This window comes from Podarcis tiliguerta (assembly GCF_965153285.1).
Source record: "Podarcis tiliguerta genome assembly, chromosome: 1".
Taxonomy (NCBI): Eukaryota; Metazoa; Chordata; class Lepidosauria; order Squamata; family Lacertidae; genus Podarcis; species Podarcis tiliguerta.
In genome coordinates this window covers 58,693,805-58,718,977 of record NC_139534.1, presented here as the reverse complement: position 1 = coordinate 58,718,977, position 25,173 = coordinate 58,693,805, and the positions used below count along the sequence as shown (strand labels likewise).

Below are 25,173 nucleotides of genomic sequence, written 5' to 3'. Positions count from 1 at the left end.
ATAGTTTCTGGGATGTGACGGTGTTCATTCATTTAGCACAATCTTTAAAGGTACTATTAATATAAATAGTAAGAAGCACAGAAGCCTAAGTAAATGATTAGAAAGTGAGAAATCTTATCTCATCCACACTTGTAAAATAAGACATTACTGTCCTCATCTATCTGGGTTTCCTTAAACCTCAACAGGCTATAAAATAAATTTTGTGATGCCATGCACTATTCAATCCAAGCAGGTATTGGGAGAAATTTTCAGAAGGCTCATATAAAATGAAAAGCAATGAATAAGCAATTAAAATAGAGTTCAGCTAAAGATTCCATAACTATTGTGAACAAATTGCTCTGCTCTGTAGCAATATTAAAAGGTTAAAGCTGCAGTATTACACACCCTTACTTGCCTGAACAGACAGGCAAAGGACTGCACTGCATGTAAACTAACTGAAATGAACTATTACCAGTGGTGCATAGTACAGTAGGCCTGTCCTTTATGCGGCTGTACCAGTATTAAGTAGCTTCTGAATTGTGCCTTGAAAACAAAAATGTTAAAAACTTTTTAAAGGATATATATTTACTAAACACCAACTTTAATGCAAGTTTTGCTATGCAGAGGTGCAAATCATTTGTATTGTGACTCACATGTCATGAATTCAATGTTTTACTTTCACATCTACTGCATGTTCCTCTTTTAGCACAAGAAAAAATTCTTAATAAAGGGTTGCATTAGCTAAAATTTCTATCAGTTTTCCTCGTTACAAAACTAGTAAAGTACAGTAAATGAAAAGCAATCTTTTAAAACAATTCAACACTAAGATAAATAGAAACCAAATTACATCTGAGGCACTCCCATTTTTATGGCACCATTAATCAGGCTAATTTTCATTTAAATCTGTGAAATGATTAAACTTGGAGGGAAGTTTTGAGTGAGTGTCCTTGACTCAAACAAAAATATTTTAACTAGGAATTATTTTCACGTATTGAGCTTGCATCTAATCAAATTTAATTCAGAGTAATTTAGAAATTATATAATGTGTGTTCCACAATCTATTTGATTATTATAATGTGTGTTCCACAATCTATTTGAGCCTATAGTAGCAGAAAGATGAGAAATTTTAATTTATAAACCAAAATAATTTAGTTTACATGCTTTTAATTATACTGTTAATCTGGAATATTAACCTGCACCATGTTGACCTCCCTACTGCCACCCTACTCCCCGTCTTGGTTACTTACAATGACCTTTGGCTTGGGAAGCCAGGTAAGCAATGCAGCTCCATCCTGGCCACTACTAGCATTATATGGGAATAAAAAATAGCAATGATATGAGAATAAGAATGGTAAGTTGTTTTTTATCAATATTATCAACACCAAAGGCTATTTCAAGCATTACTGCAGTTCATTGTGCATTTGTATCCAGAGCAGATTATTCAACTTTCAGCCCTTTGGATTTAAATTCAGAGTGCAGAATCTGTGATAAGCATCTTCCAAATTCTTCTAAGATCATTTGTTCTGCTAGGCAAATAGAGTAAGCTTCTTTTTCTGCCTCTTCAGCTTGAGCAAGAAGACAGGCACATGTTGCCTCAACTACTTCCCATGATATACACGTACTAGACTGCCTATAGGAACAAAAAAACCAATATATACTTTTAAAATAAGTAAATTAATGAAAAAGATAAGTCACCAATTTACTCATGGCTGAACTTTTCAGGGTTTTCAAACAGGATTTTCTGTGCCAGGTACACTTTTTTGCATTTGGCCTTCAAATCCAGGAAAGGGCACAAATTTGCATATGCTTTGTCCCATATGCATTCTTATTTTTTCTTTTGCAAGTGTGTGGAGGGACTGAAATAAATAAAGGGCTACCTACAACTAATAATGTTTCAATGTTAGAAGGTGAAGTTTCCCCCAAAATTTTATTTCCTCATTACAAAAGGCTTAATCTGTTGAATTATTGTCTATTTAACAGCGCTTCATTTTCCCCATACAACTTCCTCGTTCCAGCCACTTTTCTCTGGTTGGAATCCTGGAAGGAAAAGCAACCAGAGGGTTGCGGTGCAGGGCAGAAGCAAAAGGCAGGTGAAAGATTAAGCACTCATCCTCACCTCCCATTTCTTCACTGCGAATCATGCCCTACTCAGGCTACTTTTCAACTCTTTGGAAACAACCTAGATTCACAAAGCTACCGGCCTCTCCCATCCCAATAGAACCCCCTGAGGTGGTGCCAGGACATGTGCCCTACCCACCCCGCCACCTGCACCGCTAATTTCCAGTGCTTCCTCACCAAAATCTCACAAGAGCTCATGAAGCATAGCAATGGGTGCCAGTGCTGGTGGTGCCAGCAGCAGAGCTAGGTTGCTGCCAAATGTGTAGGCCAGCCTTTAGACAGGCAACATATATAAACAGTAAATGAGCTGTTAAAAAAAATATTCCTTATACTGTATACCAAGCATGACACTTTCATTCCCAAATAAACTACTCTGTCCATTTCAATAGGTTTTTAAAAAGCCCTGCTGCAGTGCTTCCCTTGCTGGTCCACGTCATTAGTAAATAAAAATCTGCTGTACAATGAAGTTTTTGAAGGTTTGTCTACAAGCCTGCTATCACAATTTTAGCAAAGCTGCCCACTTGCCAGCTACACACATTCGACTGCCTGAAATTAAAGCATATGTTGCTTACTCAGCTTCAAAAACAAACACGCCAAACATATATTGGTACCAAAGAGTCAGTGCTACAACCTTCACCTCAGCAGTAACCTGTGTAGCTGAAACAAGTTACTAAGCTCTGACAGAATGATTATAGGTAAGATGGAGCATCTAGAAAGGAGAAAGCAAAGGCTGAGAGGGACAGACAACTAGGCCGTTACATATATGTTTAAAATCAGTGCTATGGCATATAAAACAGTTTGCTATTTTAAGATACATATCTTAGATAAAAAGTGGACATCACATAGGTAATCCTTAATATTTACCTGTCTTTTCTGCTTTTGGATAATATTTCAAAATTAGAAAATGATACAGAATCATTTCCTTCATAACTTTTAATTTCCATATAGTTTGGTATATTCATTAGTGTTTTTCGATCTGGGCTTTCTTCATAATTTTTGCAACCAACACACTTGCAGATAGATGAACACATGATTTTAGCCTAGAAGATGCAAAATGTTCTAATTCATAAATCACTCAATACTATTAAATAATATAAGATCTGGCTCTGCTACAATACAAGGACTCAGCCATACAGCAGCAAATAAAACATTTTAAGTGCAATATGCAATTTGACACTAGATGGCAATGGTGACTCTTATGGAAAATTCAATGTTATTGTTTTTTTAAAATGATTTTTCAAAAAACATTTTCAGAACGGTTTTTATGTGTGTAGATTCCACCTGTGTATGATTCCTTGGAAGTATGCTTTCAAGATCACTGGTAATTGCTACAAAGAATATTATAGTGTGATAAACTATATTTCACTACTCCTAGTTGTATGTGGAGTTCTCTTTGAAGAATACTAAGAAATGTCAGTTAGTTTAGAATATGGACCCAGATTGACTGACACTGGCTAGCATTAAAAAAGAAAAGAAAAGCTTAATTATTTCCATAGGCACAATTCAAGTATCAATCTTGTTTCCGGAAACAATTTGAAGCACTGGGTTTGACCTATAAAAGTCTTGTATGGGACTCATCCATGAATCTGCTCTTAGTATCTGTCTTGGATTTTCTGCTCCTACCTTTAATACTCATGTGTATCACATTTACCTTCAGGTGCCATAAGAACCTTTCTGGGTTCTCCTCAAGTTGATTTCATTGACAAATTGAATGCGCATTTTGTATACTTTGTAAAATTCCGAGTTGTATTTACAGTTAAGAGGGATACAGATTTTGTTAAATAACTAAAAAATAAATAAGATATACTGGTACTCATCACTTCAATCATCAAAGAAGCATCTTTGGTTTCTTGTACAACCCTCACATACTGCTTTGTAAAATATATCATACCAGCATGGCGGAATAGGAAATGCTCTCTTCATTTTGCCAGCATATTTCCATTTACCTTTCTTCTAGTGCAGATGCAAAAGACAGGGCTCTTGTACCTTTAATAATTGTGTAGATGTAGAAGAAAAGTTTCACCTGCTGTAAAGATACAAAAGTCCTGTCTTTTTTTGCAGGTGGCCACCCAATATTCTAGCTGCTTTTAAACTTTGCACCTGCTGCTAGAGCCTGCAGTTTTCCATGAGGAGCACACTCTATGGGAGTTTCCCCTCAGATAAAGTTTCTAAGTGCCTACAATATTACTGGATGAATCCCACCACTGTTACACATCTTTATAAAGCAGAATTAGAAAATTTAATTGAACAAACCTCAAAGCATTCACAGTAATTTTTTAGGCACCCTGACCGCTTACAATTACATCCTTTATTATGTCTGGGCTTGATATCTCCTAGTTTCCCTTTTCCAATCTTTGGCAGGAAAGCTTCCGGATTTCTGTCAAGACAAGCCTAAAACAAATATTTTTTTATTTATATAGAAGACATTCAAATTGAAAAAAATTCATTTTTTTACCTTTTTATAGCTTACTTTATTTCAAAACTATGCTTTTCTGAAGGCATATTAATTATTTTTTACAGGTGGTAGCAATCAAAGAAGTTCTTGTTTATATGGTCCACCTGTTAACATGAGACAAGATGTACTTACAGCACTGTATGTTGTCATCTGTGGAGGCTATTCCGCTAGAGCTACTAGGGTACAGTCCTTCCAATAAAAATGTCAAGCAAATCTCAAAACCACACACTCTTTCCCAGCATGTACACATTAGATACTTAAATGAACTCAGAGGCTTGTGGGCATTTCTATTAATCTTCTAGTCTTTGGCTCATCAGCTCTGTGCATTGCTCAGCCAACCCTAATCTAAAAGTATGGCTATGGTAAAGAGGTCCCTTCCATGTATCTCTAGGACAAGGGTAGGCAAACTAAGGCCCAGGGGCCGGATCTGGCTCAATCGCCTTTTAAATCCTGCCTGCGGACGGTCTGGGAATCAGTGTGTTTTTACATGAGTAGAATGTGTACTTTTATTTAAAATGCATCTCTGGGTTATTTGTGGGGCATAGGAATTCATTCATTATTTTTTTCAAAATATAGACCAGCCCCCCAAAAGGTCTGAGGAACAGTGGACCGGCCCCCTCCTGAAAAGGTTTGCTGACCCCTGCCAGCTTTTTAGCCCTTGCTGAGGAGATTTCTCCTTCGTCTCTTGTTAGGAAACAGGACAGTAATTAACACAGGAGATATAATAAAAAGTAGATAATAATACTTGCATTACCTTAATTGCCTTAATCCTCTCTAGTTCATGTTGTGGATTGTTATAACAATTATTGCAGTTGCAGTTACTGCAGAAATCACCATTGGCAAAGCAATCACAGTATCTGTGATTAACAAAGGCAGCAGATGAAATACATTTTATAGTTCATCATTTTCAAGGATGGTTCATGTAGTCATGTGGTTATCTGTGCATTCTATGATTTTGTTTTTCTCTATCCCCAATTTTTTGGCGTTCTGAAGATTGCAACCAATCCAGCAACCAACATTTCATGCAAGTGCTTACAATGGGAGATTGCTGATCCCATTCTCTTTAGTTTCCCTTCTAGATATTTTCTGTCTCCTTTTTATTCTAAAGCAGCATTATTTATGTCTTATTTAATGCAAGTAATTAAGTAATCTTCCCATTCCGTATGTAAACATTTACATGAACCTTTACTCAAGATACCTACTAAAGAGTGGCAGAGGAAAACGAATGAATATCAGATAAAAAAGGCTGATACATTTTCAACTTGCATTTTGTATATAAAAGCATTTTTTTTAAAAAAAATACTATTACAATGTTAGAAGAAAGCAAGGAACATAATGGCTCAGAACCTCTATTTTCTATATTATCTTTATATAGTACTATGAACAACTAGAGATACACTTATTTTGTCATGGTATTTATTTTTTTGTGCTGCCTTATTTTTCACTTCCAGAAGTGTATCTTCCAGGCATTACTTTGTATGCATCAGGCTAAGCACTGTGCATAAAAAGAAGAGAAAAATGCAGCTTCAGAGGTGGTAAATTAATATCCTGTTCTATATCAAAGTCCTGTTTACTGCCATGGCTTCAGTCTAATACATATGGCAGGAATAAATTAATTACATTTGGAGTTTTTTTACACTAAGAATAGATACTTCAATATTTCGTTTACTTACAATTTGAGACACTGTGATTTAGTGCAGTTGCATGGCTTTTTTGACTTTGTATCCCAGGAGCTGCAAGGTAACCTAGGCATTGCAATTTTTTTAAAAAAAGAAGCACATTATTAGATATATAATTAAAAATTATATATTGAATGTCTTGGGAAGATTATTAGAGATTACACCCATTTACTGGTGAAAAAGCGTGAAAAATGGGACTCCTAACTATGACTCCATTCACAGAACCTTGTTTTGCTACCTCAAGTCCTCCACATCACTTGCTGTAAGGGTAATGAATCTCTTGAACAAAGCATCATTCAATCTTCTGTTTTACAGAGGGAAACATAATGCATCAGGCCAGTGTGGTGTAGTGGTTAAGAGTGGTAGTCACGTAATCTGGGGAACCGGGTTCGTGTCTCCACTCCTCCACATGCAGCTGCTGGGTGACCTTGGGCCAGTAACACTTCTTTGAAGTCTCTCAGCCCCACTCACCTCACAGAGTGTTTGTTGTGGGGGAGGAAGGGAAAAGGAGATTGTTAGCCACTTTGAGACTCCTGAAGGGGAGTGAAAGGCGGGATATCAAATCCAAACTCTCCTTCTTCTTCTTCTTCTTCTTCTAAAATAAACTGAACTTATCCTTCCTCCCCCACTGTAGCTCCCAATGGCTCTGGTGGGCTGGAGCCCCTCCTAACAAAGTAGGATGGGATGGGAGGCTTCTGAAGGAGCAGGAAATCAACCTAGGTAGGACCTGGATATAAGTCAACAGAAGGACCATTTCCCATCACCACCTCCTCAGGATTATGCTGAATATGTTGTGCCAAGGGTTCAATGGCCAAAACAAACAAAAGAGGAGAATGTTGATAGCCTCGCTTCATCCCCAACTGTGGACTAATTTGATTAAAATCAAGATTATTTATTCTCACTTTATCAAACAAAGCACTATATACTTGTTATATTTTATTTATAAATTTAGGGTCAAATCTCATCTTTTTGATAACACCAATTAAGTACACCTACTCCACACAATCAACAGATTTGAATATTTTAAATACTAACACCATTCGTGGAGTGTGAGTAGTTTTACAAAAATAAATAATATTTAACAGTTACCAATTAGATCTGAAATCTGGAGGTAACAGACAAAGCTAGCCTGACTAGGGTATAGAGCTTTTCAGTATTGTAGGGATTTGTATAAATACCATGTCTTATTATAAAATATATTAACAAATATATATATATATTACTGTCTTACCCAACTAAGGTCAGTTTTGTTGGCTCTTGAAGATTTTTATCTGAATGGCATGTATATATGGATCCATTATCAAGCTGCTCAAAATACAAACCAGATATTCCATTTGCATTTGTCAACTTTTTATATACATTTAAAAAACAAAAAGATTATAAAAATAGATTAAATCATCAAGATAAAATATTTATAAATCACCTTCATAAATGTTAGAACAAGTCATGGAGAAGTGAAATATACTTTAGGAAAAATTGTATTTTAGGATTGATATTTGCATTTAATTTATACTCTTAAGTATTGACACTATTTTCATGTTGCTGACTGGGACCAGCTCTAAATTTTGGAGCACTAGTACAGTACAAAAAAAAAAAAGGCTGCCTTGTTGCTCCTAATAATTATCACAGGAGACACAGATCTCCATCCTTGATTTTGCAATCTGCTTGTTTCCAGATCAGGTATCTTTCTCTCTCCCATATAGTCTTCTCTTTTTATTGTGGGTATGTGGCACATTGTTACACATACCCTGCAGGCTTTGGATTAGTAACAGACTTTTATTCTTTAGATCTAATGTTTGTGTATGCCTAATGAATGCATTAAATGCTTGTGTATATGTATAACCGTGCTGTCTGAAGCAGCATCTATATTAGGGTTGCCACATTTCAAAAAGTGAAAATCTGGACACAAAAGTTGTTGTTTTTTGCAATTCAACCACAGTATTCCAGGTGTCTCTGGGAAATTCCGGATGTATGGCAACTCTAACTCCGTCTCTTCATTTTTGTGAAATAGACCAATCTTTCTCTACTTCCTGGTATGATTAGTTATTTATTAGGTATAAGGGTTAAAGCTATACACCCATTTTTAATGGACACATGCACTCCTTCCATGCAATCCCCTGAGCAGTACATTGAGGCCATGTGGGTTCAGATGCATGCCTCATAACACCCCCCAACCCTCCAGAGGAGATTTGGGGAGCACAGAGGGAAGAGAGGGGCAGAATTCCTGCTGCGCTATCAGGAATCCTTGCAACAGCTTCCACTAGCACAACAGGTTTGTTGAATATGGCCCATTCTAACAAGGCCTGCCTGTAGCAACAAAGCAGAAACATGAGACAAGGCATCAAAGCAGGCAATGGTTGGGTACTAAAACATATGCACAATCTGCATATCCCTTGGTAGACAGAGAAAGACGCATGATATGCAGTTTGAGAATGTCAAATTAAAAACTCTTATCTGAGGGCAAAAGTAACACTTACCTCTTGTGCACAGACATTCAGTTTACCTCCAACTGGTAACAACTGTCCCAGTACAGATGTTACAGAATTACTTGCATCTAATAAGAAAATATTTCATTTAGGTTAGTGCAATGTATAGATTTAAACAAATACATATTTGGATAAATGATCTACATTTCAGAGGAACTAAGAGATGTAAACAGTTACTTCTTTAGCATAAATAAAACTTAGAAATAATTAAGTTTAGTTAATTAAGTTTAGTTTAGTTGTAAAGCCATGTTCTGCATGCAAAATATACATGTTCAACTCCTGATATTTCCAAATACAAATTGGAGAGACTGCCTGAAAGGCAGGATTGCTGCTGCAATATATTGAGATATATGAACCAGTGGTTTGATGGCATAAAGCAGCTTATGTTCACTAAGTAGGAACAGCAGCAGTTTGGAGACCAAGCTTCTGAGGCTGTTTCTAAAGCATCTCCAGCTAGCTGTCCCAACACATATCTTTGCACATTTCACTTTCACATGCACTTCCATGTTCATGACTATCAACCTTCGTTTTATATATTTATATAATTTTGTGCAAATCTAATCCCCTTCCCCCACCTCAAAAAATATGTGCCCTATGCTAAGAATTGGGTCCCGCAAAGAGTGAGTTTATTTTGAAATAGTGGTTTGGAGAATAATGAAAAGGCTTGGCTTGGCTTCTTCTTCTAAAAAGCTAAAGGTGTCCTTGTGTATGGGTGTAACAGTAATTGTCAAAATTTTAAAGGTCAAAATAAAAAAAAACCCCTTCCAATCATGAAAAATGGGTGCAACAATAACTGGAAATGTTTCTATTTAGCAATGCAAGTCTAGTCTTAGAAAAGCTTTTGCTTCTTTGTACTTTAAACAGATAGAAAAGGGTTGTAAGTCATATGATATGGACTGCACTTCCTCCTTGTGTATTAATAGCAACTTGTATGAAAAAAATTTTTGGTCTGGATGCACAGTGAACTACCATTCAATGGGTCTTACTTCTGAGTAGACATGCATAAGATTGCACTGTTGGTCTCAGGCCCAAATTTTTAAAATGTACTGCATTACTGCAATTGCAGGTGGTTTGAGGAGAAATTGTCTGAGTGCAATTTAAATATGTACAATTATTAATTTTTTTACAATTAAGATTTTGAGAAGAAACCTAAGAAAGACTCCTTCTCAGATTTTACCTTTGTCATCATTCAGAGACAGTGATTGCTATATAACAATATTGTGAAAAGAATGCTTATTGAAATATTATCATTACTATATTGATCTATTACAATTATCAGATTCCTTTATAGTTGATTGAACAGTGACATCATGTGGATGGTTTGGGTAAATGCAGACAGAACTCCCCCTTGCAAGCATACACAATTTACTAGGAGCCTTTCTACACTTAAAGATTCCATGGTAGCCCAAGTCCTTATTTTGTTCCTAAACTGTTGAGCTCAGTCTAGACATCTTCCCTAACTGCATGTTTCTGTTATGGGAATACTGCATTTTCCCAATGTTGAGAGCATTATATTTTATAACTTAGAAAACGTGGTGCTTTCCCCAGAAAATTGCCCTATGGATTATGAATATTTGAGTTTTACAGATGAATTCAGTTTGATTATGAATTCAGTTTGATTCTCAACATTTCCACATCAGTTTGTAATTAATTAATTTTTTGAATTCTCATGAAAATTTGTCAGCATTTTAGTGTAAATACGCATTTTTAGATGAAATATTCATCAAATCCACATTTTTGCTAATCAGATTTCCCTAACACAATGCATTTTGTTCTGTTATTTTCACTAATTATATATGTTGTTCATATTTTCCAAAATTTCAATACCTGTCTGAGAATACTTAGGCTGGTCTTGATACTGGGGGACCAAATGAACTGCTTTTAATTCTCTTGTGTCTGTATTGTTTATACAAAGTATATGAGTACCACCCTTCAACTGGCAGATGATCTGAATTGCATAATCAACAAAAAAAATCAGCAGATTAAAACCCATATCACACTCCTTAAAATGAGCATCAAAACTTAATATACAACATAATAAAAGTATGAAATTAAAAAATCTTAAGATTTTTCTTAAAAATCAACAGTGAAGGATCCAAACATACTTCCTGCAGGAGGGCATTCAACAAATGCATTTATATCATAATCATCAGGGCTGGGCTAGGCTGGAGAACCTCAGGCTGGGGGTCAAATGCGGCCCCTATACTTCACTTTATAGCCCTTGGGAACCTCTGGCCATGGCTCTTCCCCAGACCACACCTCACAGGTCTTGCTTCATTCCATTCTCCAGGTTTCTGTCCCCACCCCCACCTTGAATATGTCATTGAACTGTAACAATGCCTCTTGCTTGTCTGGACGGAGATATAGCTCTGTCTTTTGTGTGGCAAGCCTCTAGTTTGTACCAAGATAAGATTAACATCCATTTCCCCACCCACCACTGGCCTTTGGCCTTTGGATGGTTGTTCACTAGGGAATGTGACACTTGGGCTGAACAAAGTTATCCACTCCTGCTTCAGCGGAGTGCATCCCCCACCCAGAACCAGCTGCACACCACCCAGCTGAGCAGATTTCTCAGCCAACAGGACTTCCACTTTATAATAGGAGCCAACCCAAAGGGCCGAGGGGGCTTCGTCCCCCATAAAATATTTAAGGGGGTGGGTCCCCCAAAGTTGAGGGGTATTGCCATTCAAATGGTGTGCATGCATCATGTCATGTGATGGATTATGCGGGGTGGGGCTTACCTGCCCAATATTTTATTCAAGTTGGCACCCCTGCACTTCATCAGGTTCTTTGCCTTCATAATCCCAAAAATAACCTTCACATTCATAACTGCCACTACCTCCCTGGGATTAAGTTAAGGAAAAGAGGTAGAGCTGTGTGTCATCAGCGTACTAATGCCATTAGCATACTGATTACACTGAAGTCTAAACCATCAGATGGCTTATCCCAGTAGTTTTAAACTAATGCTAAAAATCATACAGACAAGATAGAAGTTGAAGCCAGCAACCAAGGGCTAGAATAGAAGTCCCCCCAGCAGTGTATTCTGAATCCATTTTCCCAGAATGGAGCAGAAACACAACATACTGTGCCTCTAAGTCCTACCCTAGTGATTTGCTTTAGAAGGATACAAATGCCAATGGTACTGAAGTATTCCCTGGCATGTCATCCAGGGAAGTGTTCTCCATTCCAAACCTTGCCTGGAAGCCAGATTTGAAAGGACCTAAGTAACCAATGCCTAAGACAGTTGAACTATTACTAAATTTAGAGGATCTTGCTTCTGAGTAAGCTTGCTTAGGATTGTGCATTAAATAATTAAAAATGTAATATAGCAGAAACAGTTGATGAGAAAAAGAACTTGGAACAAAGCCAAGGAAATATATTGGGTGGGAAGGGTAGATTAGGTAAAGTAGATGACAGTCCATAATGCTGCTCTGAAGAAGCAACTAATCATACACATATGGGTAAAGGGACCCCTGATCATTAGGTCCAGTCGTGACCGACTCTGGTGTTCTGGCGCTCATCTCGCTTTATTGGCCGAGGGAGCCGGCGTACAGCTTCTGGGTCATGTGGCCAGCATGACTAAACCGCTTCTGGTGAACCAGAGCAGCGCACGGAAACACCGTTTACCTTCCCGCCGGAGCGGTAACTATCTACTTGCACTTTGACGTGCTTTCAAAGTGCTAGGTTGGCAGGAGCTGGGAATGAGCAATGGGAGCTCATCCCATTACAGGGATTCGAACCGCTGACCTGATCAGCAAGCCCTAGGCTCTGTGGTTTAACCCACATTGCCACCCACGTCCAGGTTGCTCTGAAGAAACATCTAATCATACACATATAGTCAAGACTATAAACAGAACTATAAAATGGTCATTGTTTTCTTACTGTCTACATGGCACCACTAAGAGGAAGCTACTCTACTAAGAGCCTTGCAGTTTCATTCTAATAAAAACATAGACAACAAAAAACTATTGGCAAAGTTTTCCTGTGCAAGTTATTATATCGTAAAAACACAGCAGTTACCACTTGAGGACTGGCATAATTTCTCTGTGAACAGGTAGGTTCCTCCATTGCATTTTGTGAAGCTGCTAGGTTATGGCTGATTTCTTCACCATTTGAATTTTGAAAAACTGCTTCATCTGAATTATTAGCTGTAATGCTAACAACTGCTTCTCTGACCTCAGTCTGAAATATAATCAATTTCATATTTTAAAGGATATGCTTACAGTATGTTGCACTGTTAAAAAGCTGGTGTTGAAAAAAAAATAATTGAAGTTGCTTAAATTGATCGGAAACATTATGATCAAATTGATACATAGAATAGTCAATTAAAATTGCCATTATTACCACTATCTTTAAAAGCCCAACTTACATCAAAAGGACTAAGAAAGGATGGGGGGAAATAACCTGAAATAAATACCGGTAATTACATTCCACATTGCTTTGAGTCATTTAAATAATAGTATGAATAAATTACAGAAGGTGTATCAAGTAATCAATTTTATTGGATGCTAAGGATTCAATACAGATAGTAATTCTGTGTCTGTGTCCTAAATGCATCCATGGTACTTTTTCCTCTGGCATCCTGTTTCCCATAATAACTGGATGTTCAGGAGGTAACTGTACCCAGGAGTGTCTTTGCCCAACTTTCATTCATACAATGGCTTCATCCATTTCTAGAGAAGTCGGGTCTGGCTATGCTGACCCATTCAAAACCATCAAAGCAGAGGTTGCGGGGGAGGGGGGGACAGACAAAAATTTGGGGGACATCTGCCTATGCAACTCACTGTGGATCCAACTCACATTATCCTAACAAGTAGTAAAACATAGTATATACTTACAATCTCATCGCAAACAGCAGCAGTATCCTGAGATGAAACAGTGATACCGTTGCATGATTCTACAACACAAAATGGAGTTGAAGAGAAAATTATGTTGACAATGTTAAATATTCAATCTAATCAGAATATTATTGTTTATATCCCACGACTGTTACAATATAACTCATAAAACCAACAACATTTGAAGTTGAGTATAAGCAATTGAGTGTAGAATAAGAAGAGCAAGTAGAAACGGCAACCTTCCTAGGTACAATTCAAACACATTTCCCCTTACAGTGGTACCTCAGAAGTCAAATGGAATGTGTTTCAGAAGTCTGTTCGACTTCCAAAACATTTGGAAACCAATGCACGGCTTCAGATTGGCTGCAAGAAGCTCCTGCAGCCGATCGTAAGCTACAGAAGCCACATTGGACATTTGTATTCCAAAAAACGTTTGCAAACTGGAACACTCACTTCCAGGTTTCCGGCATTTGGGAGCCAAAACGTTTGACTAGCAAGGCATTTGGGATTCAAGGTACGACTGTATTTCAAATCCATTCAAAGGAGTTTCACTGGGGTAATTTCTTTATAGTAAATTTTTATATGGCAAAACAATCTAAATTATTTTAAAATACATTTGAAATGTAAGTTTCAAATGAATATAAATTCAAATGAAAATATGAAGTATTTGAAAATGAAACAACAACAAAAAACATCTTAAGGAAAAAATGAAGGCACCCCATTACATTTTGTAATGTACTCAAAAATTAAGGCTTAAAGTGAATGGCTGTTAACTTTTCAGTAAATGATGGCCAGGATGCCAATAGGATTTTCATGAGGGCACACACATATAATATTTGAATATGGTTTGTATCCTGTGCAAATTGTGTCCTGTTTTGCAGGTGGAGGGGGGGGGGCAAAGATAAATCAGGGACTCCATGCAAATAAGGGGACATACTGAATGCCAACAGGTGCAAGTTTCCCCAGAATTGTATTTCCATAGTAGAATAGGTTTAACATGGATCTCTATCCATCACATAGCTGTTAAAAGAACAAAGAACATTTCCATTTCTGAAACAGAACTACATTCACTGCAAGTGCCTTCCATTCCTGGAAGCTTTAAAAAACAAGTTGCAACTGAAACAACTTGGATGCCAAATGTGAAGTTTCCAACTGTAATCAGTAAACAGCAAATATAGGGCAAAAAGTTACACAGTTTCCTTTAATGTAATAATTGGTAAACAAAAGACCTCCATTTCTGATTCCTTTAAATTAGTAAAAGAGCTAAAGGTAAAAATGATTTATCTTTAATAATAATAAGCAATCCAGAAAACATATTAAGTGGAAACCCACCTGCACAAATAATTTGCAATATTATCTGGGACAAAAAACAAAATAAAAGATGCAAACATGAAAGGATATTTCAAAAACACTCACCACCAGAACACTCTGGTATGGCTTGTGACATTGTAGAACTATTAATCATTCCTTTGATTTGGTCACAGTTCTTTGCATCTGCAGTTGAAGTTATTGTTTTCAGTACCTAGGAAAGCAAACATACTGTTCAAACTTAATATACAAAACTATTTGTGCTGTAATAATAATAAATATTTTAAAATGTTAAATTATATACACTGTAATAGTACTATAACAAATCTTATCTATATCCCATGATCGATCCTGTCATGCCTCAGCCTTCCATCAGGAGGCTGAGAGGGATACACGCCCAATGCCTATGCAGAGTATGTGGCCAATTTTAAATCCCAAAATATTGTCTTGTCCAGTTTGTTCTCCTTCTTAGGCTGGACCTTACTCCTTGGGGTGGGATCACTGTTAGTGGGACAGCAGTATTGTTCCCATTCTCAGGACATGAAGAGCTAGAAATGTACCTAATTAGGACTAAAATGCATTCATGATATATTCCCCATGTATCATAATGCAATACTTCTAAGCTGCCCTACATTTTCATTAAATGATGCTGAATTTTTATCTAAAGCAACTAAAATGCAATGATTAATTCAAAGCACATATATTATGATTCAGGTATTTTAAAAAAGCAGTCTTACTGGTATCATTTCTACATTTGTATTGACTGTTCCATCAGCAGTATCGGTGCCAAGAGATAGCATGGAACCTCTATGTTCTGTCATTAAGGAAGATGGAAAATGGATATTCTGTGAGCACAGTTGCAATTGTGGTAAATATGTACATGTTGTCACTTCTGAAAGAGTCGCTTCTGGTAATTTCTGATATTTTCCAAGGACTTCATCACAAAACTCTTGTGTACATGGCTGCATTTTAACTTCAAACATCGCATGTTCATTTTCTCTATTCAGAGTATGTTTCCCACGATTCAGTGCAGCTTCAGCCATAGAACTTAAACAGGTGCCTTGACCGGAATAGAATTCTTCTTCAACTGGTTTATTAATTAAATCATTCTTTGGACTAAGAATTTCGGAATTAAAGGTCTTCACAAGTCCATTATCTATTCTTGAAATTCTACTAAAAGTTATATGACTTTCCATAGGTACAGTTAAACTTTCAGATTGGTAGTATTTGATCTCTGTAGAGACATCTATTTGTCCTGGGCCAATTTTCATCTTGGTAGCTGTTTCAGCTTCAAAATAAACAAACAAAAATAAGCAACAAATCATATCCAGCATAAGACTCCAATTCTAAGCATATGCTCACTGATCACTTACATATAGGATGGTGTATACACAAGATCTCACTCTTGCACTCTGCAAATCCACACTACAAACTCACCCTTGGTTTTACAGATAGTAACTAACATGGAGGAGAATTCCCAATTTAAATGTAAACTTTCAATGGCATAATGGAGAATCATCCACTTGTGTTTTCACTTTTAACCACCTTCTAGGGGCGTATTGGTTAAATTCAAATGCCAATTTGCTTTAACTGATCTTAATTATATTTTCTTCAGTAGTACTGCTGTGCATGTCTGATCTTCAAACATATAAACCCTATCAACAGCAATCAATATAGAGTTGCAACTTTTTCTATACATTTGAAGTGCTTAAATGGTTTTTTATTAGACCACCGTTACTTGAACATGAATTATCTATTTGCCTTAGCTATACCTGAAACTTTCCCATTGTTTGTGACAGAAACTTCTATGTATTATGAGAAAGTACGTATTCTTACACTAGTATGAACTTGTCTTTTAAACATCACCATATGTAGTTTGGGAAATTATTTCCCATTACTATTACTATACTCATAATAAATGTACCTTTTAATATTTCCACATTCAGTACTCAAACATATAAAGTTTTGAGATACAGTTCCAAATCAGAAACAGACCCTATTGTGCAAGCCAAATAGGTATTGTTGGCAGACTAGATGCAAGATGCTAATATACATTATAAAGAGATAACAAAAAGTACAGCTGAGGGACATAAATGTGTTTTTTTGTTTTTTGTTATTGTAAACTATTATACGGACCTTCTAAAAATTTCAGATCAAGCTTTTACAACTGTGCCACTTCAAAATAGTATGTTTGCATCTGGATAACCCTGTCCTATGATCTCCCATTTGCCTACCTGAAACAAAGGAGATTTTTTAAAGTATGTTTTGTGGTGGTTACCTCACACATTACAGATTAAGGGTATATTTACTTGTATCTGAAGCAATCACACACCTCTACTTCGCCTCAAGCAACAGTGCAATATAGATCTGTGTTACTGCTTTGGATGCACCTCTATATTGTGTATGGTGCATATCAGAGGTGGCTAACCTGGAGCCTTCCAGGTCTTGTTAGATTAGAATTCACCTCATCCCTGGCTCTTAAACTTTGCTGTCTGGGGCTGATGGGTTATGGAGGACCACAGGTTCACCTGTACTGATGCACACACACACACTTTATTGGCCCAGCATGATGTTTGAATCTTCATGGTGTCTCCTTTTCACCAGGAGTGGGTGAAAAGCCTGCCTGCCCAGAGTGGCTGGGGTAACCCAGTCAGATGGGTGGCAAATTATTATTATTATTATTATTATTAGCCCTGACACATCTGAGAACACTGGCCAAGGGTGGCTTCCATGTAGAGATGGTGGAATAAGGGGTGCTTCAAACTTTGCAGGTCTGACACCCCCGTGTGTGTACCAACTATTTCACAAAGACTTGTTGTTCATCCTTGGCATGTCTGCTTATTGTAAACACCAGTGTCCCAGACTTGGGACGAACTTGATGGCAGCAACATACAAGGTGAAGAAGCAGCCCTCACGCAGCCCTCTCGAGCGGGCGGCGGACATTCTTTTAAACCGTGGTGGCTGAAGCGGGCCAGCCACCCCGCCACCTCACCTTCCCCCTCCGCAGATTCCCGCCTTTTCCCCTCCATCATCAGCACTGCATTATGAGCAGCGCTCGCCGAAGGGGTGCCAAGGAGCCGTTGGCCGGGGAGTTTTAAGCGCAGGAGCGCCCGCGAGGGCCAGCGCGCGGGAAAAGCCGCTTCCCGCTAAGCAGCCCCGCCAAGGGGGGCGGATCTCCCTCCGGGCGGTTTTCCCTCAGCGCTTCTCCTCGCGCCTGCAAAAGCCACGCGGCCCGCTCGCATCTCTGAGCGGAGTGGATTCACGCTGGGCGCTGAAGGGAAAAGAACTCAGCCTCCCCGCCTCTTCTTTCCCAATGTCGCCCCTTTCGATATTAGGGCAAGAGTCACACAGCCGCCTTTAATCAGCAAAACGAAGCAACTTATGTGCAATTGTTAAAACGCCGCTTCCCTTTCCCAGCCGGCGCCTGTTTTTCTTGAGGCAGCGGCTGAGAATCTAGGGGCTTTGCTGGTTTTCTCTCTCTTTTAATAAGGGGACATTCGCTTAAAAACGCCTGAGGATCAGTGAAAATATAAGGCACAGAATGGCATGAGGGAAGTTCCAGAATAAGGAACATTCCTCGCCGAAGATACGCAGATAGTATCAGTGCCGGATTTAGGTATAAGCTAAACAAGCTAGAGCTTAGGGCCCCACTCTCTTGGGGCCCCCCTAAAAATTTAAAGGGAAAAAAGGTGTACATTTCCAAAATATAAGATAAAAAACAAATGAAACAAAACATACAGCAACAGTGTTTCGTTTTCTGTTGTGTAGGCTCCTATAAGTAATGGGCTCTGCGTGCTATATAAAGGGCCCCATTACCTTCAGTAGTTTAGGGCCTCATCAAACCTAAATCCAGCCCTGAGTATAAGGCTGCTTCATTTTTAACATATGTAATGTTAACGAGCAAAGGTGGCACAGGGTAAAAAAGAGCTAAGCAAAGTTTACAACTAGATCTGTCTTTTTTTTTTTTTAAAGAGTGGATTTTCTGTTAGATAAGAGGGAATTTATACACAACTAGACACCACGTCATATTCTCTGACTTCTTCCCTCACCCCCGCTTCTTGTGGCACAGCAGCAGCATCAAGTAATTAGGGCAGGAAAAAACCTTGTCAGAACAGTGCAGTTTAATAATCCTCCCATAGGAGCCAACTCCTTGGGGCAGAGGAGGCTTTGCCAGCCCCAGTAAAATATTTGGGGGCAAAGTTGATGGGCACTTCCATTGTGTGTGTGTGCAGTGTCATGCGATTATGTGAGACGGGGCCCACATATACACGATTAGAATATGCACAATTAAAAATGAGCATTCTTTACAAATTGACAAGCATCATGCTGCAAGAAATCACTTCCACAGAAAATGAGTTCAGTTCCAATTATTCCAAGTTTTGTGATTAAATAGCATACACCCAAATCCATGCATTGGGAAAAGAACTGAGGGTGTGAAGTGTTTTTCACTGTGCTTTTTAAAGTCTGGAATGTACCACTTCTGAATGCAATTAGTATGGAATAGAAAGCATGAGAGAACAAATATTAAATAAAAATGTGCATACTAACCAATGCCAGTTTTCACATTCCAATTAGAAATGGAAATAGGTTCAGTGTCTTAAAACTTCTGGTTATACATAAATATAAAGATAATTAATTACTCATTACTATCCATGCATATTGTTGCATTTTTCATTATCAAAACCCTTTTTAAAAATCAGTATAAGATCAATACATCTAAGTAGACTCTTTTTTCTAGCATATATAATCCTTGACAATTCTTTTGAAATGAATGTTCTTTGGAATTTATAAGACTACGATAGAAATGAATGTGTTCCCACATCTATGAAATAAAATCACATACATCAGAATATTAATTTCTTTATTAAGGATAACCTATGCTTACTGTGCGTTTAAAGATTTACAACCAATGGAACATTATTTACATGCAGTTGACATTCTGAGAGGATACAAACCAAGTCTTTTTAGAAATTGTTTGGTGTCAAATAAAAAATGCACGACAGCTTAACCCTCCAAACACTTGCAATAAAAAAAAGGTTGTCCTCCGCCAATTACATTCCCTTAAAGAATGCAAAAATTGCATTGATAATGCATTAACTATGATTACATTGGAAATATCTAAAACCTGAGTCAAACCTAAGTAAGCTCTTAATAAAAAAGATTATTTACCTTAAAATTAATATATTAGTCAGTGGACAATATAAAGCATATGAACAAAGCTCCGAAACACTGACTCTTAACTTGCTGCTGTACATTGATTAGACACCATGCTGCATTTTAGGATTCATTACCACCCACCCCAAATTTTGTTTATTTACTGTAGTTAATCAAACGTAACATGTTCCACCCATTCCTGTGGGGGGGCTCTGTACTCTAATATTTATTTACAGAGCATTGCCATCTGACCTTCATTTTATACCCAAGCCGAGATGTTGAGCAACGAAGAATATTATTCATATTCTTCATCTCAGGACAGAAGAGACCTCCTCACACCCTCAATTTGTTTTAAATGTTAAAAGTTCTGGAACATTAGGATTGAATATTAAAATCTCTGAACATGTTGCATGATCATTTTTATAGCCTAATTCATATAAGCAGATGTAATTGCTGCACTAAACTCTTAGTTTTATTTAAAGATTGCCAAGAGGACTTTGCTGTTATATTTTTGTAATGTTAATATTTTTAGGCTTCTTAGTGTACTTTGTGCCAGCCATGAGCCCCCATACTATTGTCTTTGTAATTCTCATTACAAATTCTCTGGTAATGTTATTCATGATTTGCCATGCCTTCTATTTTTAAGACATTGAGTTTGGGACCACATATTTTAACCATGACCTAAGTATATTGAAGGTTTCTCCATTATAATTTTTCATGATTGCACATAAGGCAGGAGTTGCTTAAGGCAAATGACAATGTGCCACCTAGGCTGAGACTAGCTTGCACTGTGAATTGTCCCACAAATTTTGCATCTGATGGCTAACTTTCCTGAAATATAGGGAAATGTTATGAAATGTGGCAGCTTTCACTGATACTGATCTCCCATTTGAAACAAAAAAGTTCTATTGAAACTTTTTTTAAAAAAACTAGCATAGAAATTACTCCTGTCTCAAAGGAAAGGGCTTTCATTAGGTTAAAACCAAAGGAAATTTCATGTTGGACCATTCAAATGCAATACCATACAGAAATGTGCTGACTTTTACCCAAATATACCTAGATAAGTTATTGTGAATTAGCAACTCTATTTCCAAGTTCAGCAGCTCTACTTTCCATATCTAGCAGACAATTTACAAGTTAATACAAAACACCCCACAGTGTAATAATGTCCTGCATTTAGAACCTCTGTTTTTGATGTACTGGAATACATGTAAAGCAGGCCCATTCACAACGTAAGTGAGAACGCAGAAAAATACTAGGGCATGTATATTTTTAAGTGTGTTCAATTGTCGCAGTTGCTGGTAGAGCAAATATTTCATCAGTGACCTATGGCAATATAAGCTTAGTTCCAAGCAACAAAACATTTTTTTCACTTAGCACATTACATTAGGTTTGCCAGAATATTATTTTATGTTCAGCTTAATGAAATGCCTTTATTTAAAATGAATGCCCGAAGTTGTCACTTACTGATTAACCCCCCCCCCCAGCAGATACATTAATTGATGCTTTGCTACAGGTACTTTTCAAGTCAGGTTTTTTGTTGACAAGAGATTGGAATGCACTATTTTCATCCCTTCATTTGTAGAATACAGGTAGAGAGATTTTAAAGTAAGAAATGATCAAATGTACACCAAATTAGGACAGGCCTAGACATCTTAACTTGTGGCCAGTTTGCAGCTCTTCCAATAACACAGAGAATACCAAAAGTCATATCTTGGGGAGAAGAAAACTCTTCTGATCAACTGTAGTAATGGATGTTGGAACTTCTCCCAATAATACTTATTTATATAACTCTGAATGGATTGCTGCATAGCTGCCTTGTTTTCAGCCACTGATCAGAAGAGTTCTCACTGCCAGGATGTTTAGTTGACTTGCTGTTAGGGAATCACTTGGTTGAATTTTTGCCAAGACTGAACAAGTTACGGATGTCACACAATGCTTGTTTGATGTTCTTTCCGAAACGATGGGAATTCTAAACAATAAACAGAGTAAGAAATCCATATTTAGTTACATGGAACTCTCATTATTATATAGTTCATAGTGTGTACATACATAACATAGATACAAACCAGAGAGAGTAATATGATAATTCATATTTATATTCCGGTTAGAATCTAACGTGCGGTGCTCTGATTATGGATGGTTTCTATCAGTAGAATGGGGAGGGAGGCAATTTTTAGTGATTCCTGCCCTCTCCCCCCAGCCATAGCTGTCAACTTTTCCCTTTTCTTGTGAGGAATCCTATTCGGAATAAGTGAAATTCCCTTAAAAAAGGGGGAAAGTTGGCAGCTATGCCCCCAGCAGCCTTCTGTTTATTCCAAAAATCTGCTCCAGGTGCCTCCCCAACCCTCCAGAACAGACATGGAGGGAGTTGGGGAATTGCCAAAAAATGCCTCCCTCCCTGTTCTGCTGATGGATCCTTTCAGCAAAGTGGCATCCACTGGATCCCACCATCTATGAGTTTTAAAAAACAATTTCATAGATAAATATGTAATTTCCTACTGGTGAAAAAAATTGCAAGAAACTGGTTTCACCTTAACAGTAATATTGAACTATGGAGATATAATGCAATACATAATAGGAATCATTCTTTTCTTATAAATGAGAACCTGCCGATAACAATACAAAGTCTACAGGTAAATATATCAAGTAATTCACACCATACAAACACAGGAGGGGTTTATATGTGCAGGTTTTCAAGTGAACGATTTACTTTTCTTGATACATATTTGGGGAGGAGAAGGAGGGGGAGATATTAACTGTTTGCTATTACTTCTTTGCTGTATTTGTTTTACAATATCAGTCTGCTCAGAGCTTGATCCACAAGGAGGTGTACCAGTTAACACACCCCATTTGCATTCAGTATCTCTAAAACACCACAGTAGCTTAGAAGAATTTTTGTTGCTCCTTAGACAGAAGTCTCATTGTTAAGTGGTCAAGAACAAAGAAGATTAAAATGTTTCTTGTATCTGATTCTTTTCTTTGTTTGCAACATACTGTGACTAGGTTGCATAGTTTGATTTGTGGAAGGATGGGAACTGCATTTGTGTAGAAAGTTAAAGGACCTCTAGTCCCCACAAACTCCATAAAGTCAAGAAGGCCTAATGAAAATTAATGTGCCTTAACCAACAGCAGTGAATCCAAATTTCCTGTGATACTGTATACAAGGCAACATAAAGAACACAGCATATTTTAAAAAACAGCATCAGGTTTAAAGAGATAACATCAATTCAACTGTCAGAGAAAAGGCTTCTCTAAATGTAACTAAATATATGAAGCATTATAATCTATGCAGAAGTTCTAGTAAATGTAACTGATTACAGTTAGTAGCAGCATCCATTCTGCACCAGGATAGCTGGGACAAACTAACAACGTGGTTGAGCAAGGAACTGTGCAAATAAGGAGACAGGTCAAGGACATTTTGGATAATGTGAGGTTATATGAACAAAGGAAAAATATTTGTAATAGCACTGATTGGATCAATCTGGACAATAGTTTGGAGAGATGGAACAACTGTCATGGTATGTGAGCCTGTGACATACTCCAGGATCTTCTAACCTGAGACATTCTGTCTCCTAAGACAGACCAGTTCTGAAGCTTCGGGGGAAATACAACAAAATAATATAACATCACAAAGGACAGCATATTGTACAATACTGCTTGGACTATGAATGATGACTGCTCAATACAAGCAAAATATTTGCATATTTATTGGGAACAGAAAACCATAGTATCCATAACAGATATAGTCTAGAAAACATGTAGCTTATATTTTGAAAAATCTGTTGGGTAATTTTTTATTTAACTTTTAGACTCAATCTTCTGCCAGACAAATATTTTAAAATATCCCAAACACGAGTTTCTCTAACAGAACACTAGGCCTATTAAACGAGTGTACAGAACGCTCTGGACTTCAGACACTTACTGTTTCAGGGCAAGAAAATTTGCTGGATACATGGAAATTGATAAGATTATCACCCACAATTATATATGAGACACCATAACCATCATCAGCAACCTGTGGAAGAAGCATTTGGCGTGTGTTAATATACATTCATGTAAAAGCCTCTAATGGTTTATCTTTTAAAATCCTCTTAAGAAATGGCCCATAGTAGAATAGACTTTGTTCAGATGTAATGATCAACTATGACTTATTGTTACAGGAATGAGCCTAGATGAGCCTTAGACTTGCATGCTCTCCCCTCCTCCCTTGTGGCACAGCCACAAACAGATCTGAAGCTTTCCCTTTTGTGTCCAATTAACCACAGTTTAGCATGTTATGTGCACCATAAATAGTGGTTAATACGAACCACGGTTTATTAAAATAAGCCAATTTCATAAAGGTTTGAACTTAGCTTGATTTGGTAATGCACAGGAAAGAATACAGTGGTGCCTCGCAAGACGAAAAGAATCCGTTCCGTGAGTCTCTTCGTCTAGCGGTTTTTTCGTCTTGCGAAGCAAGCCCATTAGCGGATTAGGGCTATTAGCGGCTATTAAAGGCTTAAGGGATTAGCGGATTAGCTGCTAAAAGGCTATTAGCAGCTTAGTGCCTTAGAAAAAGGGGGTGGGAAGCGAAACCCCCCCCCCCAGGAATCGCAAGACATTTTCGTCTTGCGAAGCAAGCCCATAGAGAAATTCATCCTGCGAAGCACCTCCGAAACGGAAAACCCTTTCGTCTAGCGGGTTTTCCGTCTTGCGAGGCATTTGTCTTGCGGGGCACCACTGTAATTGCAGTTTGTTTGGGTTCAGAAGAGATGCTAAACACGTCTGATCTTTTCTTTGACTGTGCCAGAAAAGAGGGGAGGGGGGAGTGCCCCAACCCAAGACTCACCTGAGTACTTTCCCATAATGATAAGATGGTTCTACAACACCCTGGGCACATATTCTGTATTACCACCAAAGGTATTCTGAAGACGCTATGCCCATTTAAAAAAAACAAAATTCAAGTGGCAAATGTCAAGCTTCTATGTTTTAATGAATTATATATGAAAGCGTTCATGGCCCAAACACAGAATTATCAACTAAGTTTCTAAACAAACTCAAATCTGTATAAACCTTGCTTTCTCACCCCAGGTATATTTCCTTTGACCGCAATATTTAATGTATCTAGGGAGAAAGGCCTTGACGAAACATGGCAACATGAAGGGAAATTGCTA

At 37.6% G+C, this 25,173-nt stretch overlaps 2 protein-coding genes across 10 annotated transcripts in view; both read right to left on the bottom strand.

The window, feature by feature from the left end:
* Positions 1–559: 559 nt before the first annotated feature.
* Positions 560–18,556, bottom strand: TESMIN (testis expressed metallothionein like protein). Of its 4 annotated transcripts, none has more exons than XM_083426623.1 (13): positions 17,757–18,544; positions 15,601–16,151; positions 14,972–15,077; positions 13,556–13,614; positions 12,738–12,899; positions 10,545–10,665; positions 8,709–8,785; positions 7,463–7,536; positions 6,226–6,297; positions 5,307–5,409; positions 4,351–4,488; positions 2,962–3,137; positions 560–1,609 (listed from the first exon to the last, which is right to left on the bottom strand). In XM_083426623.1, the coding sequence occupies exons 1-13, from the start codon at positions 17,893–17,895 to the stop codon at positions 1,417–1,419; spliced, it is 1,971 nt and encodes a 656-aa protein (XP_083282749.1). In that variant the 5' UTR covers positions 17,896–18,544; the 3' UTR covers positions 560–1,416. The 4 variants fall into 4 exon arrangements, with proteins under 4 accessions (XP_083282749.1, XP_083282750.1, XP_083282751.1 ...); XM_083426624.1 differs by having other exon boundaries at positions 17,856–18,542; XM_083426625.1 differs by lacking the exon at positions 17,757–18,544 and adding an exon at positions 17,000–17,022.
* Positions 18,557–19,707: 1,151 nt separating this feature from the next.
* The window catches only part of CPT1A (carnitine palmitoyltransferase 1A), a 45,042-nt gene continuing 39,576 nt past the window's right edge, over positions 19,708–25,173 (bottom strand). For all 6 annotated transcript variants that reach the window (XM_083426569.1, XM_083426566.1, XM_083426570.1 and 3 more), the window contains exons 18-19: positions 23,943–24,035; positions 19,708–21,989 (exon numbers count right to left, since the gene is read on the bottom strand). In XM_083426569.1, the coding sequence (XP_083282695.1) occupies positions 21,903–21,989; positions 23,943–24,035 (180 nt within the window). In that variant the 3' untranslated portion in view covers positions 19,708–21,902. The remainder of the gene's footprint in view (positions 21,990–23,942; positions 24,036–25,173) is intronic.

What these genes read in the sequence shown, in the direction of transcription:
- TESMIN (XM_083426623.1), bottom strand. Translation starts at nt 17,895, where the DNA reads ATGATGGAGGGGAAAAGGCGGGAATCTGCGGAGGGGGAAGGTGAGGTG. An exon ending in CAAATGTAGAAATGATACCA is followed by an intron (nt 15,078 to 15,600) that starts GTAAGACTGCTT and finishes TTGCTTTCCTAG; the next exon opens with GTACTGAAAACAATAACTTC. An exon ending in AGAGGATTAAGGCAATTAAG is followed by an intron (nt 4,489 to 5,306) that starts GTAATGCAAGTA and finishes TATTTGTTTTAG; the next exon opens with GCTTGTCTTGACAGAAATCC.